Here is a 19,547-nt window from a genome sequence, read left to right as displayed (position 1 = left end):
AGGCAGGAGGCGGTTGCAGGGTTGCTATGTAGTTCCTGTGCTGCCCCCATGGCCAGGTAGATCAGGTGCCAAAGCATTGGGCACGATTGCACCCATGGGGAGCAAGGGGTGAGGGTGCTATAGCCCAGCTCCGGGCCAGAGCTGAGGGGTCTCAGTGCAGCTGAGGTTGCAGATCGTCTCAGGGCAAGGGGAAATGGCCCTGCACGCAGTTGCTGCTGGAAGGGGCTGGGGAGAAGGACCTGAGGCAGAAGAATCACCCTATAGAATAAACTTTTATTGTCTGGCTGGTGTTGGTACACGTGTCAACGCAGGTGTAGACTGTGATGAAGGGGCGAGTGGCACTGAGCACGAGGTGCCCAGAGCTGGGGAGGAGCGCGGGGGCTGTCTGGTCCTGGCCCTGGCCCCGCGCTCCTCGGGGCCCTCCCCGCTCCCCTCCAGCTCCCCAGCACGGGGGTGCTGCAGGTCCCCGCCGTGGAAGCGCCCTGGGCACGTGCGTGCGGTGGGAAGCAGGGTGTTGGCACAGGGCCGTCCCCAGGGAGGTGGCACCAAGCAGGGACTGTGGTGGGCAGAGGGGCTTCCTTGCAGGGGGCCCAGAACTGCTCTCAGGCCGCCTGGGGAGCAGGGCACTCTGCCTCCCGGCTGCACCAAAACCAGCAACGCCCACCCAGGCCCTGGCTTGCAGGGTCCATGGGCTGAGCCACACAGACACACAGACCCAGACACTCAGGGCCCAAGGGTACTGTGCTGCCCCAGCCTCCCTGGGGAAGCAGAGACACTGCCCACGTAAAAAGAACTCCTTGAAAATGAATAACTTAACACACTAGAGTATGGCAGAGGGGAGGAGAGCCAAGCTGGCTGCAGGGATCCTAGCATCCTAGGCAGCGCCTACCTGGCACCGTTCTTCCCTGCCTGTACATTCAGCTGGCAGCCAGCTGGGGCAGAGGCTGACTGAGGAGCTCCAGCAAGGCCAAAGCAACGGGTGACCAGGAGCCCCTGCCTTTGTCCAGCGCCAGCCCCACAGCCTCTCCACCCCCACTGCCAGCCTCTCCATGGGGCAGCAGCTCCTCCGCACACCAGCGTCCCTGCAGGGAGGGGGCAGTGAGGTGTCGGGCAGCCGCAGGCAGGGCAGGCTCTAGCACTCTTTCTGCCGCATGCGCATCTCGTGGCGACGCAGGTGGTTGTAGAGGGACTGCACGTAGGTGAAGACGCACTTGGCGTCTGGCTTCTTCCCCATGATCATCATGTCTTCCACCTCCACCAGGGGCACGCAGTCCGCCAGCATCCTGCAAAGACATGGGGGCTCAGCATGCCTGTAGGAGGCCAGGATGGGGCTGCTGGCACCAGGCACCGCTGCCCCCAGCCTCACTGTGCCCTCAGTGCCCCCAGCCCAGTGTGGCCTGTGACCCACACCCTGCCCTGCTCTTGGTCCTCACAGTCGCCTCGTAGCCCTCCTAGGCCTTTGAGTGCAGGCTGAGGCCATTGCACTGCACTGGAGCTGCCAGAGCAGTCTCACCCCACGCTGCCCTTTGCTCCCCAACTCCTGGCCAGGCTTCCCAGCCTCCCACCCTCCTGCTTCCCACCCAACTGCTGGATCACAGCCCAGGGAGGCTGCATTGGGCCTGAATGCAGGCACAACTCTGACAGAGCCACACAGTTTCCAGCAGCTCAGCAATGGCCCATGGCTACCCCAGCCAGGAGTCACTATGCTGCCCTGAGGCCTGTGCGGGGCACTGAGGCCTGGGCTGGGCACTGAGGCCTGTGCCAGACCCTTCCCCAGCTGCTCTCCACCTCAGGGCGCTCTCCACCATTAAAGCTGGCCTTGGGATGATGCTGCTGTTGACTCTGACCCTTGGCTACAAGCACCACCCCTGCCCCACTGCTGCCAGCCTGCAGCCCAAGATGTGTCTCCCCAGCTCCACCAGGCCCCAGGCGGCTCCTTGGTCTTCAGGGCTGCTGGCACAGCGGGGGCTGTTGCTGCTGCAGGCTACAGGCAGGGTATAGATGGCAGAGAAGGAGCAGCTCTCTCCCTCATGTGGCTCTTCAGGGCTTGGGGCTGGCAGGGGTGTCCAGGAGCAGCCCAGTGCTGCTGCCACCCATGAGAGGACAGTGCTCAGAGTTGGAGCAGCCACTGCCAGTGTTGGCTGACAGGGCACAGGCTGTGCTGGCACCAGCACCAAGATCAGGGCTGGGGCTGAGGAGCCCGAAGCTGAACCTGAGCTTGAGGCCACCATGCAGCGGCTGGGGATGAAGCCATCCCTGTTAGGTCCTGCAGAACCCACAAAGCTTGGCTCCAGGTCCCACTGTTATGCAGGCTGAGCCAGGGAGAAGCTCACTGGTACAGCTCTGACTGTACTGGGAAGATCAGACACCCTCCACAAAATCCCCCATCCCTAACCACCTCCCCTTCGTGCCAAGCTGCAGACCCTGCTAACCCCATCATGTGCTCTGGTGCTCCACACAGCCCTTGGAGCAAGGAGCTCTGGGCTGGCTCTGGCACAGACACACAGTTGGATCCATGGATGCAAGGAGCACTGGGATCAAAGAAAGCTGCCTGGTCCCTGGGCTCCTCACAGGTGCTGCAGCCATGCTGGAAGGCTGTAGCCAGCCTGGGAGCTCTGCCTGGGGCCTTGCTCTTCATGCTCCGCTCTCCTGGTTAATGCTGCAGAGCTGCAACTCAGCCATGGAAGCAATGGGCTCTGAGCCCAGGGCCTGGTCTGCAGCATCCCTACTGCATGATACAGCAGCCCAGGAGGCCATGCTCAGGGCCTTGGGAAAGCACCCGCCTGAGCACAGCAGGTCCCCTGCTACCACCAGCCAGGGTGATGGAAATGCTAAGGCAGCAGAGGGAGACAGGCTCTGCCCTTATAAAGGCATTGTTTGGGCCTCGGTGTGCTCATGCAGTGCAGAGCTGGGGGAGAGGAGGCTCCAGTGCCAGCTAGGATGCCCCTGAAAGACAGGCACAAACAGTGCAAGAAGAGGCAGGACTGCAGCCTTGAGTCACACTTTCCAGGCTCCCCTCTCTTGCCCATATATGAGCAGGCAGCACCTCGATGGGAGGGGAGCACCCTGAGCCACGCCTGATCCTGCAGGCAGCACTGGCCTCAGCCTCCCCCCCTGCAGACAGCAGCCTCTGCGTGCCTGGGACAGGCAGCCTCGAGTACAGAAACAGGAGGCAGCGAGCACAGGCAGTGAGGCTGGAGCACCGCGGGAGCAACAAGAGCCTGCCCATCAGCTGAGCAGACCCACACAGGCTGGTGCTGCTCAGCACTTGGGTGCCCAAAGCAGCATTCCCCGATACCCAGCCGCTCATCCCCCTGGCTGGGATGGGTGAGTGGGAGGAAGGCAGGGAAAAGCCACAGCAGCCCCACTCCTGCTGGCATCATCCTTGTGGCTAGAGAGCCACTGGGCCCCTGGGTCCCCTCCACGGCCACCTCCTCAGCCCTCTCCCCACCAGCGCTGTTCTGGAAGGAGAGAGGCTCCACCCTGCTCCCAGAACAAGACTTGACCCTCTCCCACCATTATACCCCATCCTCTGCCCCAGCCGCAGCGGCCGCTCCCCGGCCCTCCTGCCAAGCTGTGGGATGCAGGTGGGCTGGTGTGCGGCGGTAGATCGACAGGAAGATTCTCACCATCGCTCCCGGGGGTGAAAATGGGCTACGACTTTTTGGTTTTTACCAGCCCCTTCTGGACCAGGCAGCGATAGAATTCCTGTATGTATGTGTACACACACTTCCAATCCGGCTCGCGCATCCGGACCATGTCCTCCACGTCCAGCAACTGCGGACAGTCAGCGTGCTTCCTGAGGGCAGGGAGAGAGAGGGGCAAGCCAGTGACCGCAGCCCAGTCGGGGAGGGGAGAAAGAGAGAAAACAAGAGACACGGATCAATGCAGTTCCCATTCCCCGGGCAGATGCTGCTCTGCTCTCACATGCTCTGGGGGTGCGCGATGCAGGGGCAGGACGGCTCCAGGCACCGCCGCGCTCCAAGGCCATTCAGTGTGACTTGGGGGGGCCAGGGCTCACAAGCAGGGGATGGGAGGGTAGGTGAGCAGTGTGGACAGGCGTGAGGTCAAGAGGGAATGACAGAACGAGACAGAAGAGGGAGTGATGTGTTCTGGCGCGCCCGGTGCTCGGGGAGCGAGTTCCAGAGCGGAGCGGCGCTCTATATAGCTTGTATATAGAGCAGCCAGGAGGGCTGGGCATGCCCAGTATCCTGCCCAGCTCCGCTTGGAACCGCACGGCACAGCCCTGGTGCAGGAAGCTCAGGAGAAGACGCTCACAAGAGCTGGAGGAGGAGGAAGGACAAGAGGCCACCTGGCTTCCAGGCCGGAGAGATCGATGGCTCTCTCAGTCCACGCACCGGTCCCAATTAAAGCAAAAAGTCTATTAATAGGAGCACCAAGACCCAGGCACACGGCCCCCTGTTCCCAATTGCTCCACTGAACAGCACCGTGGGAGCTGCTGGGAGCTCCCGGCCAGTGCTGCCACACTGAGCACCAGCCGGCTGCCACCTGCCAGGCAGGTGGGGATGGGGCCCCTCCGAAACCCACCTGGCCCTGCCCGAGGCGAGGCCAGCAGGGTGCTGGAGGGGAGGAGAAGTGGATGGGAGGAGAGACAGAAGGAAGGAGAGCGGGCCTGGCTTCCAGCCCTCCAGCTGGATGCGCTCCCATCTCTCAGCACCCAGGAAAACCAGAAGCAAAAGGGGAGGGAAGAGACTTGAGAAGCTGCAACGGTGTTTGAGCCCCTACAACTGTGAAGGAGGCACCTGCATGTACAAACCCCGGTCTCAGCTCTATAGGTACTGCACTGTGCATGACTGGTGCTCTGCCCCACAGAGCCTGCCCTGCCTTTGGCTCCTATGTTCCACGCCCAGGAGACCCAGTCCCATGCTCACCACCTCAGCACAGACTGGGCTGTACCAGCCCATCGGGTCTGTGTACACCCCAGTCTACTCTTCCCCAACCTCACTGTATGACAGAAAGGAGCGATGCCAGCAGGCACTGAGCCTCAGGCATGGCCAGCTCCTCCAGGGCCCTGCCTATGTCCCTGAACCCAGGCAGCAGGAGGGAGAGCTGTCCTGAACATGGGACATGCCCACAGCCCTTATGGTAGCACCAGAGTTACGTACTCTGCAGAGGAGAACGCCACCTCGAAGTTGTGACGGCGGTTCTGAGGTGTGAGCTTGCTGTAGTCAAAAGCATCTGGAAAGAAGTTGTGGACCAAAGCACAGAAGGCCATGCCGTCGCTCCAGCTGGAGGAGAAGTTCTGGATGTCCACGTGCTGTAGGGAAGGAGAGTTACCAAGGGGCACAGTGACCGGCCCAGCCTGGCCCAAGATGGGGAAAGGAGGCAGCACTGACCTCATAGCCCCGGGTCTTAGCCCTGCACCAGTCCAGCAACATCTGCTTGATGCTGTTGGCATTGGGGACACCACAGCTGGAGGAGCGCTGCACAGCTGCACGTGGTGCCGCAGGGTTTGGAGAGCTGAGGGAGAAAACACGGAGGGTAACGCATGGGATACTTGCTGCCCCAACCGCCCCTTTCCTGCCACATCCTCACCTCCCGCCCTCTTTCTGCAGCTTCTCAATCATGGCCTTGCGAGCCTGTGACGTTGATGTCTTGGGCAGGCTCTGAGCTTTCATTAGCTCCTTCTTCTTCTCAGCCTGACGCCGTTCCAGTGCAGCCAGGCTGCTCTGCCTTGAGGCACTCTCATCCTCCCGGTCAAAGATGCTGCAAGAGACACAGGCAAAGCCTCAGTGCAGAAAGGAACATAGCCATTCTCAGCCCCTCATCATCCCTGCAGCCCAGAGAACTCCATGCTCCTAGGATGGAACAAACACAGCTGAAGGTCCCTGGCTGGCGGCATCACCACTTACCTGCCTGTCTTCTTGGAAGATGAGCTGTAGGATGATTTGGTTTGAACAAACGTGCTGCTGCTGCCATCTGCAGAAAAGGAGAAAGAGGCCTCAGGCAGAAGCCATGGAGCAGCAGAGATGGGCAGGCCAGGGGAGCTCTGCTATGTGCTCTGCAGCAGCAATGCCCCCATGGGCATGCCCAAGGGATGCCTATGGTAAAAGGCAGCGAACACTCTTACTGTCTGATCTCTTCACATAACTCGACTCCATGGTTGTTGTGCGGGAAGTCTTGCTGCCATCATCTGCAGGGGAGAAAGCAAAGGGGGACAGCTGGGTTAGAGACCGAGCACTATGAACTACCCTCAGGTCCACACAGCATGGCAGGGAGACATCCTGCACACACATAGGGGTGAGACGGAAGCTACGTGCCCCCAGGCAGCAACCAGGTGGAACAGAGAGACCAAAGTGATGGAGCAGAGAGGCAGGAAGGCTGGAGCAGCCACGGACAGCTATTCCCAGCTTAAGTCAGCTGGCAGAAGTGTGGGTGACAGGAGAGGGCCCACAAGCCCTGTGCCACCCCAATGGGGAGCATGGGTCAGGTGGGAAGGTGCTAGAGCAGATCCCTTAGGGCTCAGGCCCCAGGATGTCTAAAGCAGGAGGCCAACCAAGCCAAGACAGTGAAACCTGGCCCTAAACCAGGGCCTTGCTCTCTGCAGGATGCAGCTGACCCTGTATGCTATGCTGTCACCTCCCTGCACAGGAAGAGCAACAGAAGATGCCCAGCTCTCTGCTGTCCCTTGCCCTGGGCTCTGCAAAGCCTGGTGCATGCCACAGGCTGGGCTAATGCTGGAAATGGCAGGGGTCCCAGCCAGGACAAGCAGAGAACGACAGACAGAGAACCAGTAGTGAGCCCTGTGCTTACTAGACTGGATGAGGCGCTCGGTTTTGGTGACAGTGCTGCGGGCTGAGCCGTCGGCTGACTGGGTGCTCTGCGTGGTGGTGGTCTCAGTGTTGTGGCCAGCCCTGCTCACTGTAGCCTGGCTCTTCACCTCCTGCAGCCGCTGGTCCCGTTCCTTCTCCCGCTGGTCTGCAAATGCACACAGGGGATGGTGTCAGCAGCAAGATGCAAGGTCCATGATCCCGCATGGGGAATCAGCATTCCCCCCTCCCAGCAGCCACCAACTACCTCTCTTGCGCTGGCGTAGCTCCCGCATGGCATTACGGATCAGCCGTCGCTCCTCGAAGTCTGTGGTCTGATCCAGCTGTGGGAGGAAGGGGAGCTCAGCATGGCCCCTCAGCTCTGTTCTCCCACCCAGTTCCGAGCCCCTTTATCTCCAGCCTGCATCCTGTCCTCAGAAGCCCACACCATCACAGTGAAGGACGTACCATCTTATCCAGAACATCCTCGTCCTCAATCCTGTTCAACTCCTCGACATTCAGCTTGCTCCTTTTCTCCACTTCCCTCACTTGGACCTTCTCCATGCCATTGGGCAGCTCTGGCTGCAGCCTCGGTGCCTGGGGCTGCTCCACCACCAGCTCTGCTTCCATCGGCTGCAAGGAGAGCACCACACACCTGAGCCTGACCAGCCCAACAGCCCCCTAATGAACCCGATGCTTGCCCAGTGCCACAGGCAGCAGGGACCGTGGAGATGCACTGTGTGGTGTAGGAGCTCACAGCTGGTGGGACTCCATGGATGTCAGCAGTGACCAATGCAGGAGGAGTGCCACATCCCCAATGCTCAGCACACAACGCAGCCCACCCTGCCCCAGGAGGCCCCAGGTGCTCTTGTACCTGCTGCTGAAACGTCTCCACATTGTAGCCTGTGGACACCCACGACCCACTAACACCACTAGGGCCTCCGGTGAGGCAGGGGGCTCCATGCCCAGTGCCCTAAAGCTGGCAAGGCCAGTGCACACCATTAGCAGCACAAGGGATTTCCAAGGAATTAAGGGACTTAGCGGAAAGAAGAGCTTGCGCAGGAGATCAAGAGCCTCCTCGTCATCTCCGCTCAGGAACTAGGCCAGCTCAGCCCCCGCGGGAGCACAGCCAGGACACCAAGTCCCTTTCAGCACGACCCCCAAGCAATGCGCCGTGGGCAGCTCTCCAGGCCCGGAATAGGGCCTGTAGGCAGCGGGTGGGAGGTGTTGGGCCAAGACAGCCCCGCTGCACACCTGGCCCCATCCTGCTCCGCTGCCAGGCGTGAGGGCACGCATTGCTGGCACTGGTTGGCTCCCCAGTGGCTCAGCCCAGTGCCAGCAATGCAGAGCACTGCGGCAAAGCTCTGGGCAGGAGGAGCAGCACAGAGCCCAGGGCCACTGCAGGACGAGGTGACGACTGCAAGGCGAGCCCACACAGGGGCCGGCACAGCTGCCCTGCGGCCGGCACGCCAGCAATGCGAAGCAGGCAGGCGCCATTGGCTCGCAGCCCTGCCCGGCACCGGCCTCCCACAGCAGCAGGCTGTGACTGCGGCTGATCCCAGCCAAACTGCACACACATCCCACCCCCAGCCGAGGGTTTCTCCTCAGCCCCAGCACCCTGCCCCCCCAGTGGGTGCTGCCCAGGACGGGGCAGCCCAGCCAGGCCCGGCCTGGCCCACACTCACAAAGCTGTCGCTCCGGGAGAGATGCAGGGTCGACTGTTGGCGCGTGCTGGAGAAAGTGGGCGGATGGGCCACCGGGCTGCTGGACTCCTCAGTGCCCTCAAAATGAGCGCAAGGGTCCTGTGCTTCCAGAAACAGGGTGCTGAGGTCCTTCTCTGCGGGTTCCGGCGGTGCCAGCCATAGTGCCAGCAGGTCCAGCCGGCGGCCCAGGCGCGCCTGCTCAGCCCGCAGCACTAGGTGCTCCTCCTCCAGATCCCGCAGCGCACGGGCCAGGGGCTGCACTTGCTGCACGGCTTGCTCCAGCTGCCCCTCCACCGCCCGCCCGAAGGCCTGCAGCTCTCGCCGCAGCTCCTCCAGCTCGGCCACCCCGGCCTGCGCCAGGCTCTCCAGGCTGACCCCCGGCATGGCGGCGGCGGGCTCCAGGGCTGCGGGTGCCGCAGCGGGCCCCTCTCAGCTGTCCCCTGCCCTTTATAGGGGCTGCAGGGGCACCACCCCCAGCTGGAGGCCGGCCCGGCTATTCTTGTCGCAGCACGGCCCGGGGTCCCGTGCAGGGGCACCAAGGCAGGCGCTGACACTTGGAAGTGTTTCCAGGCCCCACAGGACCAGGTGGCCCGGCAAGGGGGGGCCCTGGTGGCTGCTCCAGGGAATGGGCTCCTGCCTCTCTCCCCATGGCCTGGCAGCTGCTGCCCCCGTGGCCATGCAGCACTGAGGCTCCGCAAGGCAGGCAGGCAGTAGCAGAAACCCTGCAGGATCCACTCCAGCAACGCTGCTCTGCTGCATGCAGACAGCCCCTCCTACACAACTTCCTGCAGCCATCCTGCCCCATGGCACCCACCCAGCACAAAGCCACAGCCCTGGGCGATCACCGCTGCAGGGTGACCATGGGTCTCACCTCTCCTTGCTGCATGCAGCCCCATGAGCTCCACATCTGCCAGCTCCCAAGGCACACACAGCACTCTCGGCAAAAGGCAGCAGCCCCCAGCCCCACACACACCACGGGTCAGACCGACCCCTACCTGGCAGAGCTGAGGGAACCACAGCCCCTTCCTCCTCCTCCTTCTCCTCCCTGTCTGCTTGCAGCACACCTGGAGGTTGTGTCCAGCCCTGGTCCCCAAGCACCCACCAAGTCCCACAGCACTGCTAATACCTTAATGAGAGCTGACAGGCCCTGCGCTAGCGCATTAGTGCGGGGCTGTCACCCTGTGGGCACAGAGCTGCACCTTTGGCATGGGCAGCACCTTCTGCAGCCCCACCAGGCTGCATGCTGGTCGAGTTGAGCACCATGCTGGGCCCACAGCAAACGAGCAGCACCCTGACCACCACCTCAGCCATGCCTGGAGGAGCAGGCAGGCACTCAGCCCTGTGAGCAAGGCAGCACAGTTCTGGACATCCCAGCTCCTGCCAATACCACTGCACATGCGCACACTTTGCATTGCCCTAGATGGCAAACAGCAGATAAAAGCACTTAAAGAGCTGTAAGCACCATGCTGCCTTCTAGGCACCTCCAGCCCTGCTACTGCAGCACCCAGGACTGTGTCCTCATCTCCACCCAGATCAGAGCCAAGGCTGGCTGTACCTTCTTCTTCTTTTTCTTTCCAATCCAGTTGGCCCCAAGAATCCCCTGCACCATGCAGGCTCAGCTGGGGAGCACAGAGGGAGCAGAGCCCCTGGAGCAGGGCCCTACAGATGCTCCCCAGCCCCACAGCTGAGCTTCATTCCCAGAATGGAAAACACAGGGCTGGATGGCAATGGGTTTCCCTCAGCTGCCACAACCCTATGAGGCAGCTGAGAGCAGAGGGGGAGACCCACAAATCCTTGCCCCTTACCCACTCCCTTCTCTAAGCCATCTATACACACTGGCATGAGTGGGGTCACCTGGACAAGGATGTGGGTTTACACACAGGCCTTGGGGGGTCCCCTACCCACACAGCAGAGCCCCCCAACCGCAGTGCCAGCACCAACACATGGTGCTGCTCCCACCCCGCATCCAGGGCCCTGAGCGCACTCACTTTGATGACATTGCTGCTGGTGCTGATGCTGCAGATGCCGCCGGTGCTGCTGGGGATGGCGGTGATGCGGATGGGAGTGCTCCTCAGCCCCAGGGTGAGCTCTGCAAAGGAAGCCGCGGGCACTCGGGTTGTGCTCCAGCCCGACAGGCTCAGCCCCGTGCCCGCAGATGGAGAGAAGCCCCGGCTCCGGCGCATCCTGCTCCTGCAGCAGAGCTCTGAGCTCTGGTGCACAGAAAGGGCTGTGGGGACGGCTAAAAGATGTGGGAGCTGCTGCGTCAGTGGGGAGCCAGGCCCCCCCAGCGTGCCTTCACCCCTAAGATGGACACTTCCCGCAGCTCTCCAGGGGGAGCCAAGACCTCCCGGCGTGAGGGACAGCCCCGGAGAGCGCACGGAGGCATCCTGTCCTGATACGGGCACAGCACAAAGGGCAGCAGCGGGGATGGTGCTTTGCACGACGCCCGTGCCAGCACAGAGGCGGGTCTGTGGGGATGGGGCACCAGCACAAGGCTATGCTGCACTCTGGGGCCGGGCTGCAGGGTTGGAAGGACTGTGGGATGGGAGGGGACATCTGGACGGGGACAAGCCTTGGAGCCAAAGGGCGAGGGCTGCCACGCTCCTGCCCTTCTGCAGAGCCCACGCTCTGCCCCCAGCATCCCACATCCCACCGCGGCTCCCCTGTCCTACCAGCACCCACCGTACGTCCAACCACAGGTCGCCCCCCTGCCGGCCCCTGGGTGCCCACCGTCCCCGCTGTCCCCGTGCCCCCCGCCCGGTGCCCACCTGCCCGCTGGCTGCCGGGGGCGGCCACGATGCGGGGCGTGACGGACTGCGTGTGGGGCTGCACGCGCCCATCCTTGATCTCGATGGTGAAGTACGTCTTCATGCCGTCGTGGGCGGCGGTGGGGCCGGTACCGGCGGGGCGGGGGCCGGCGGGCGGCGGGCGCTGCTCTGCTCCTCCGTCACCGGCTCCCCTCGCGTTTTGAACGGGGCCCGACGGGGCCGTGCGAGGCCCCCGCTGCCATTGGCCGGGCCCGGCCCGCCCCGCAGCGCCGCCCGCCCCCTCGGGGCCGCCCGCCGCCGCCCGCTGCCGCCCCGCGGTGCCCACCGGGGTCGCGCCCGAAGGGGTGAAGCGCTGCGCGCGTTCCCGCACCGAGGAGGAGCGCTGCACGGGGCTCGGCTCTGCGGGGGACGGAGCAGCCGGGTCAGATGGGTGCCACGTCGAGTGCCCCCCGCGCACCCCGCGATGCATGCTGCCCCCCGGCCTCCCCCCAATGCACGCCGTCCCCGCCATGCATGCCGCCCATAGGGATGCTGCCCCCCGGGTGCCCCGCAGCCTTCTGAGCTTCTGCGTGTCCACGCGCGGGTGGGAGCCCAAATGGAGCACGGCAGCCACCATGTGCCCTCACCTGCGTGGCCCTGCGGGCACGGCGAGGAGGGGGGTTGCTCCCAGCGCTGAGCGTTGAGGCGAGATGGGGTCCGTGCTGTGCTCTGGGTGGGTGCTGCCAGCCGGGAAGGGACGGGCCACGTCCGTGTGCAAGGAATGGGATGGAGGGAGAAGAGAGTGAGCACAGAATGAAGCAGGGATGGCAGCTCTCCCCAGTGTCACCCACGTCCCTGGAGCTCAGTGCCCACTACACACCCCACCAGGCACAGGAGGGGGATAGGGGAACACAGGGGCTGTGTGCTTGTCCCAGCCCCCATGGGAGCCCAGCAGAGCAGGGCCAGTGCTATGCAGGCTCTGTGGTGGTGTGGAGGGAGCTGAGCTGCTCAGCTGCCCCTGCTCTGCCCCAGGGCAGCAGGGTTCAATCCTTCCCCAGCCACCAGGCCTGAGCCTGTGTCTTGCTGGAGGCTCCCAGCAGGGCCGTGACCCTAAGGGTGCCCACAGCTGCGAGCTCCCATTTGGCCTTATTTCCTCCTGGCACACAAGAAGGGAAACGCTTTCCCAACAGCAGCACGAGGGCATCAGTTGTCCAACACAATCTCTCTGGGCTGCCAAGAGCGCCCGGCCAGGCATGGAGGGCCCGGAGCAGCGCACAGCCCCCGGCCAGGCCAGCGAGCACAGCCCCGGGGGGGGCCAGGGCCGGACCGGTGCTCAGCTCCAGCCTTATTGGGACAAAGAATGCAAAAGGCCGAGGTTTGCTGCACGCACAGATTCCCTTTCATGGCCCTGCAGCAGCCCGGCTGGTAGCTGGGGGACTTGTAAACACCGTGCCTGCCACCCCACTGCCTGGCCCAGGCCTGAGCACGCACTGAGCCCAATCAGGCGCTGCGTCCCCATCCCCTGCCCCACACAGAGCACTGCATCCTCCTGGGTTCGCAGGGGAGGGTCTGGGGGTGCTGCCTGGGGCTGCCCTTACCCGCTGGCTTCTCCTGTGGCATCACAGCCTTCCCCGACACCTGGCCTCGCACGCAGATGACAAACTGCAGGGGAAAAGGGTGAACTGAGGAGCTGCCACAATCTGACCTCAGCAGCTCAAAGGGGCAGACATCGAGACAGATGCCACGTGCAGCACCTCCAGCCCCATGTTGAGGTGGGGGCTGTGGTCTGAGTGGCTCCCAGCACCCACCGGCGCAGCGTTCCCATACCTGGCCACTCTGAGTGACAGCGCAGGGCTGTGCCGGGCCGTGCTGCTCCGCCTGGCGGCTCTGCCCTGTGCTGCACGGGGCCTCTGCTGGCTCCACGATGGGCTCCTGTGCAGGACAGGAGCTGCCAGAGCCCTCCTCCTGGTACTGCAGCTCATACTCAGGTGCCTGCCCGGTGTGCAGCTCCACCTCTGCTGTGTGCTCTTCGGGCTGCGGGGCTGCAGTGGGCTCCAGGGCTGGGTGCAGGTCCAGCAGTACCACGGTCCCTGAGGCTGCGGCTGCAGGGCAGATAACAGGCTCTGTGCAGCATCCCCACTCGTGTGGCCCCAGGCAAGCACCTGGCCACCAGCTCGGGCTTATCAGGAGACCCCCTGCAGCCCCTCCATCCTCCTATTCTCCCTCAAACTCCACTTCAACCTGCACTCCCAAGCTCTGCTCCTCCCCTGGAATACACTGCAGACATGGACTCACCTTGGGCAGGGGGTTTCTGGGCTTCTCTCAGCTGTTGGCCGCTCAGGTCCTGCAGCTCAGCTTGCCTGTGCTCCTGCTCTTCTTCCTGCTCATGGGCCTGGAAGAAAGCAGGGTTGAGAGCCCAGTCAGCCCCACAGCTGCCTCCACCCCACTGCGCCCAGGCAGCTCCTCATGCAAGGTGGGTCAGAATTCCACTTCCAGCAGCACTGTCCCATCCTGCCACCTGGCCAGGGACATGCTGCAGACTGCAGCCTCCCCCTGTGCCATCCCCATGCTGCAGGGCAAGACATGGGACTTCACACACACACAGCAGCTCACACCCTGCAATAGGGTTACTGCCAAAGGCTGCTAGGACATAAGTGTCCTGCAGTGGCAGCACAGTGCCACGAAGGGGCAAGGGAAGAGCAGCACCAACCCAGGGCAAAGTGGGCTGAGATCCAAGTGTAACTACAGGATAGGGGGAGGCAGTTAGAAGACCACAGCCAAGGGATGCATGGGGGAAACTAGTGCCAAAACGCATACCCCACCAGTCTATGCTAAAGGGAAATGCTTTATCTTCTGGATAAACTGGGAGTCTGATCAGGAAACAGCCCTGCACAGACAGCTGTGTGCTGGGGGTGCCGCAGCACCAGCAGATGCTGACCAGGAAGGAAGTGGCACAGGGTCACCTTTCCTTCCCCTGCCACCGGCCCCATGCAGGCCCTGGGGGAGGCAGAGGGAAAAGCTGGGCTGGACACAGGCAGCCTGGGGGTCAAACCACTGCTTGTTCCTCCCCCACTCACTCTTGCAAGTGGAAGCCCTGTGCTGCGTCCTTGGGAGGACACTCCACCACCACAAAGCTACCGTGCCCTGCAGGGCCATCATTGCTAGACAGGGAGCTTGTGTTTGCGCTCACCACTCCCAGCCCTGCCCCACCAGCTCATCCATCACTACTGGGCACCAGCCTAGTCCTGGAACAGGAACAATCCCTTCCAAGGCTAGAGGGAGCACTCACACAGCCCGCATTGGTGTCTTGAGCACAGCCACATCCCCATCTCCCTGCAGACCTCTGCTCCACCACCAGTGTCACGTACCCCAATCCCCTATAGCAGGTAAGTCACACACGTGCAGGGATTTGTGCCCTCAGTAGGCAGGCACAAGCAAAGGACTCAGCAATTCCCAGCGGCATCACCCCCCATTACTCACCACGGAGCGTTCAGGCTCCTCTGCAGGCAGTCTGTCTGCATCCCCCCCACGGCTGCTCTCCTCCGTCCTGCTCAGCACTGGCTGTTCAGTATCACCCCTCTGGTTGTTCTCCCCGGGCTCAGTGCTGCTCTCCACGCTCACCACGGCCGGCAGCTCCGAGCCTGCCCTGTGGGAGCTCTCCCCGTTCCCAATCAGAGCTGTTGTTTCAGCATCATCCCTCCTGCTGCGTTCTGCACGTGCGGGCACGGCTGCGGGCTCAGCACCATCCCTGCGGCTGCTCTGCACGTTCCCAGCCAGGGCTGCAGCTGGGTGGAAGCAAAGAAGGGAAAGCTCAGGAAGGAGCTGGGCGCATCCCAGTATCCACGGGGCAGCCCAGACACAGGGACCTCACCTTCGATCTCCTCAGCCCGCAGCTTGCGGATGGCGGCGCGGATCAGCTTGCGCTCCTCGTACTCGCTGGCTGCCCGCAGCTGCGGAGGGGCAGAGCCAGGAGTGAGGCACGGCGAGGGCTCAGTGGCACTCAGCTCCCTCACACCACCCCACCATCAGGCACTCACCAGCTTCGTCAGCTCCTCCACATCAGTGATGGACTCAAGTTCCCGGGACAGCGAGGCAAGAGCCTTCTGCTGCTGCTCCTCCAGCTGCTGGGACCTGCGCCGGAGCAGGGGGTGAGAGCCGCAGGGGAGCAGTGTCCCGCACAGCCATTGCACCAGGGTCCCGCTGTGCCCCAGGTAACTCACCGCAGCCAGTTCTCCTTGTTGTCCTGCCGGTGGCTGCCGCGCTCGGTGCGGAAGCGTTTGGAGGCCAGCGCCTCCTCGTCCCTCTCCAGCTCCTGCCGCTGCAGCTCCCGGATGGCAGAGCGGATGCGGCGCCGCTCGGCGAGGTCCAGCGTCGCCTCCAGCTGGGAGGACAGGGCAGGGCTGGGCAATGGGCACAATGGGGCCGTCTGTGCCGCGCTGCCCACGCGCCCTGCACACACTGCCTGGCACTGTCTGCCCCCATTCCGGGGGATGAGGGGTGGCCCAACCCCAGCGTGGGATGGGATGTGAGGTTGGCCAGAGACGGACTCTGCCTCGGGGAGCAGGCACAGCACCCAGCACCACACCAGCACACGGGGGGCTTCCCTTCCTCCATAGCAGAGCTGCAGTGTGAGCTGCGCCAGCGGCCTGCACTCAGAGCAGCCTCTGCACAAAGCAGGCGTAGCCCTGCTGCAGGACACCAGGCCCTGCCCAGGCACTGGCTTGCAGTGAGGGAACCGGGAAAACGATTTCCCATGGAGCTTGTTAAAAATAAACCCCGTGACCCGCAGCAGCTGCTGTCAGCATCAGGGCTTGGAAAGCTGGGAGCAGCAGCGGCTGCAGCAAAGGGTGAAGGCAGCAGTTCTCTTCCTCACATTCCCACAGGACACTGTCAGGCCAACTAACTGGTCACTGAGCTCCAGGTCACAGCAGGGACAGAAGCACAGCAACAAGCAACATGCAACAAGCCAGGGGAAGGCTGCAGCCCGCTGCAGGCCCATTGCACACTCTGCATCTGCTGGCACAGCCCATCCCAGCAAAGCCACCGATACCCATCTGGGAGCAGCATTTTCCACACTGCCACCCCAGGGACACCTTCCCATGTGGGTCAGTTCCTGCTGGGCAGCACAGGGTTAGAAATGACGATCCTTGTCGTCAGGGGTTGAAGCTTAAAACAAACAAGCTCCCTCCCATATCCCTCCCAGCACCCCTGCCGTGCAGTGATATCAGCATCCCATATCAGCATCCTGCAGCAGCGTGAGCATCCGCCTCCCAGGGACAGAGCTGGGGGCTGCAGCCCTGTGCCACGTGCTGCCGGGTGTGGGCTCTCATCCGGAGTCACAGCCTTTGCAACAGGGCAGCCCTTTCCCTGCTGGCTCAGCACACAGCAGGGACCTGGAGAGCAGCATTGGTGAGCTCAGCACCACTGAGCCATAAGGCCAGGCATATGAACAGCCCCAGCCCACCCTCACAGCCCTACATGGTATCCCTGGGGTGGGAGAAACCAACCCATCTTGCAGCAGCCCCAGCTCCTGCATGCACAGAAGGTCCTGGGGCAGCAGCAGAGCCCCAGGCAATACCAGGCCATCTGAACACCCACAGCCTCCCTGAGGGACTTCTGCAATGGGCTGCGAGAATGGAAAGGAGGCAACAAGGCGCTCTGCAGCTGTGTAAAGGCCTTAAGGACACAAAAACACTCCTCCACCTCACACCGGGAGGCCGAGGCCCTGACCATTTGCTAAACAAACTGACGGCTGAGTGCTCCGCAGCTCCAACACCCGGCACAGGAGCTCCGAGCCTCATGGCCAGGGTACAAAGGCAGCAGTGGGGAGGGAGGGAAGGAGAAGAACCAGGATCTGCCCTTCCCAAGGGCACCTGATGGATGGGGTCTGACCTGCACCGCGGTCCTGGAGGATTCAGCCTTTGCTCCGCAGGAGAGATGGCGGTAGGGCAGCAGGAGCCCTGTCCCAAGCCCACGTCAGCATGGAGCCAGCACACGGCAAACACACGGCTCGTGGGGCAACGTGCCGGAAACCACAACTGGAGCCAGGGCTGGAAGGGGCCGCGGGGCCCTGCAGTGACAAGCCCTGAGCTCGGCACATGCCAGGGCCCCACGGGCCCTGCCCAGCCTGCAGCAAATTAATGGTTGCGAGCAAACGCCCGCCTCGTCCCACACAAAGTGGCTTTGTGAGGAGGATGCTGGCAAGCCACCATGGGCTGCTTTCCTGGTGATGCCCGAGCACGGCAGCACTCAGCCTTGCCTCAGCTCGGGGCACGTCCGCCAGCAGAGGGCCATAATTAGCTCTAATTAGCCCAGGCTTTCCATCCAGCTCTGGGACAGGCAGCACAGAGGGGCACTGAGCAGCTGGAGCGCGGCCGCAGGGAAACTCAGCGCTGGGGAAAGGAGCCAGAGCAGCATCCACATCCCATCAGCCACGACCAGCCCCAAACAGCACCTGCCCCGCTCACCACTGCGGGGAGCCAGCGCCCGCTCCGGGCCGCCCTCGGGTCCCACACGGTGGCACCTCGGGGACATCAGAGCACTGCTGGGAGTTCTGCCACTGGGAGATGGGAGGAGGAGAACAAGGAACAGAGGGATGGGGAGAGAGAAGGAGCAGGGAGGAAGCGGCGGCAGAGGCAGGCAGTTTTCCCTTATATGGGCTAATCCTCTTCCAGCTAAGCAGAGCCAAAACCTAACCAAAGAAAAAATTCCTTCCCCGGCTCACGTCAGCCCGGAGCAGCCTTTCCTCCAGCTGCATGGGCACGGGGAGAGCTGTGGGCAGCCGTGGGGTGAGGCCATGAAGGAGCAGGGGAACCATCCAACAGAGCCCGTGGTTGCAGCAGGATGGAGAGCAGCAGCTCACATCAGTGCAGCCCCGCGGGCTCAGCCTCCCTTTGGACACCTGCACAGCCAGCCAGCAGCACGTGTGTGCAGCCCACTGCATTGGGAAGGCACGAGTAGGTGCGAAGCACCCGCTGCTCAAACGGGGACAGCCCCGTGGAGAAGCACTGCCTCATTCTCGGCTCCCAGCAGCCTCGGGTGGGAAGCAGAGCCAGGAGAAACCCCGAGCACCCATCCCCGTGTCCGGGGCAGAAGATGGGTTTGTGAGCTGCGCCCGCAGCAGAATGGGCACAGCTGGGAGCCGCGGGCGGCACGGACCCCGTGCTGACCTCCACGCCGTCCCAGCGGCACCCCGACCCTTTCCTGTTCCCCGCGGACGTTCTTTCCGAGCTGACTCAGCTTCCTGCCGCTCTCCGCTCCCCAAACCGCCCGTGGAGCCGGCGCGGGGCTCAGCGCACGGAGCCGGGCTGCACGCTGGGCGGCAGCTCACGATCCAAAGCGGCTTCCCAACGTAAATCCCCGGGTAGGTCGGAGCCCCTTCCCACCGCTGGGCTGCACGAGGGGCGACCCACGGCCACCCGCGGAGCGCCCATCCCAGGCCGGCCGCAGCAACGCAGCCCGGGGAGCGGCACGGAGCGGGGCCGGCAGGAAGCAGCTCCGTGATGCCCGCAGGAAGCAGGTGGCCGGGGAGGGCTCGGCTGCTGGAGCCGGGCCAGAGGGAAGCAGGGACCCGGGGCACGCGTGGCAGATGGCGGGCAGCGCGTCCCGCCCGGCACCGCGCGGGGAGCACGGCGGGCAGCGGGGATCGGCGCCGGGGGGACGGAGCCGACGGACGGATGTGTCGGTCCGAGCAGAGCGGGCGATGGGGCACAGCCGGAAGAGCGCCCAGGCGGCTCCCGGAGCTCCCCCCGCGCTCCCGCAGCAGCCCCCGCTCGCCGCCCGCCCCGAGGGCACCGGGCACCGCGCTGCAGCGGGAGCGGTGCCACCTGCGGGCACCTCGACCCGCTCCTCCCGCCCTCCCCCCGCTCCTTGGTGCGGGCACTCACCATCTTTCTCAGCGCCCCCTCGTCCAACCCCTGCAGGCTGTCCTGGGACATGGTGCCCGCCCGCTGCCCCCCGCGAGGCTCCGGGTCCCGTCCGCTCCCGATACGGCTCCGCTCCGCCGGGCCGGGCCCGCTCCCGCAGCCGCGCAGCCCCGCGCAGTCCCGCTCCCGCCCGGCCCGGCCCCGCGCCGCCCCGCCCGCGCCCACCGCCGCCATTGGTTCAACGGCCCCGACCGGTCCCGCCGTCCCGCCCCGGCCCCGCCTCGGCACCGCCGCCCCCGGAGGGTGGGGAGCGGTGGGGAGCGGGCCCGGCTTCACCCCGTGCGGTCCGGCAGCCCCCGGTGAGGCCCCCGATGTGCGGAGCTCCGGGTGGGCACGGGCTGCACCGACCGCGGCGGAGTTTGTTTGTGTAACAGGAAACTTCTGTTGGGAATCGTAACCCGA

The 19,547-nt window shown here is 63.9% G+C and overlaps 1 protein-coding gene across 6 annotated transcripts; it reads right to left on the bottom strand.

Annotated features, from left to right (window-relative positions):
- Positions 1-253: 253 nt before the first annotated feature.
- Positions 254-19,316, bottom strand: SMTN (smoothelin). Of its 6 annotated transcripts, XM_085556217.1 has the most exons (21): positions 19,107-19,316; positions 15,441-15,601; positions 15,258-15,351; positions 15,092-15,170; positions 14,701-15,005; positions 13,516-13,612; positions 13,048-13,322; positions 12,819-12,882; positions 11,868-11,960; positions 11,242-11,640; positions 10,462-10,562; positions 8,456-8,572; positions 7,239-7,403; positions 7,039-7,114; positions 6,775-6,939; positions 6,092-6,154; positions 5,874-5,940; positions 5,557-5,727; positions 5,358-5,481; positions 5,127-5,278; positions 260-1,283 (listed from the first exon to the last, which is right to left on the bottom strand). In XM_085556217.1, exons 1-21 carry the CDS (start codon positions 19,155-19,157, stop codon positions 1,133-1,135), a joined length of 2,970 nt encoding a protein of 989 aa, XP_085412343.1. In that variant the 5' UTR covers positions 19,158-19,316; the 3' UTR covers positions 260-1,132. The 6 variants fall into 6 exon arrangements, with proteins under 6 accessions (XP_015733716.2, XP_015733718.2, XP_085412342.1 ...); XM_015878230.3 differs by lacking the exon at positions 8,456-8,572 and having other exon boundaries at positions 254-1,283; positions 19,107-19,315; XM_085556214.1 differs by lacking the exons at positions 260-1,283; positions 8,456-8,572 and adding an exon at positions 3,636-3,799 and having other exon boundaries at positions 19,107-19,314.
- Positions 19,317-19,547: the final 231 nt, after the last annotated feature.

The sequence above is a fragment of the Coturnix japonica genome, chromosome 9, assembly GCF_054131305.1.
Source record: "Coturnix japonica strain WE chromosome 9, WE-NBRP24, whole genome shotgun sequence".
NCBI classification, from domain to species: Eukaryota; Metazoa; Chordata; class Aves; order Galliformes; family Phasianidae; genus Coturnix; species Coturnix japonica.
The sequence above is the reverse complement of the archived record's forward strand: the minus strand, read 5'-3'. Positions and strand labels throughout refer to the sequence as shown.

What these genes read in the sequence shown, in the direction of transcription:
- SMTN (XM_085556217.1), bottom strand. Translation starts at nt 19,157, where the DNA reads ATGTCCCAGGACAGCCTGCAGGGGTTGGACGAGGGGGCGCTGAGAAAG. An exon ending in AGGAGCCTGAACGCTCCGTG is followed by an intron (nt 13,613 to 14,700) that starts GTGAGTAATGGG and finishes GCTTTCTTCCAG; the next exon opens with GCCCATGAGCAGGAAGAAGA. An exon ending in GCCACAGGAGAAGCCAGCGG is followed by an intron (nt 11,961 to 12,818) that starts GTAAGGGCAGCC and finishes CCCGGCTGGCAG; the next exon opens with CACCCACCCAGAGCACAGCA.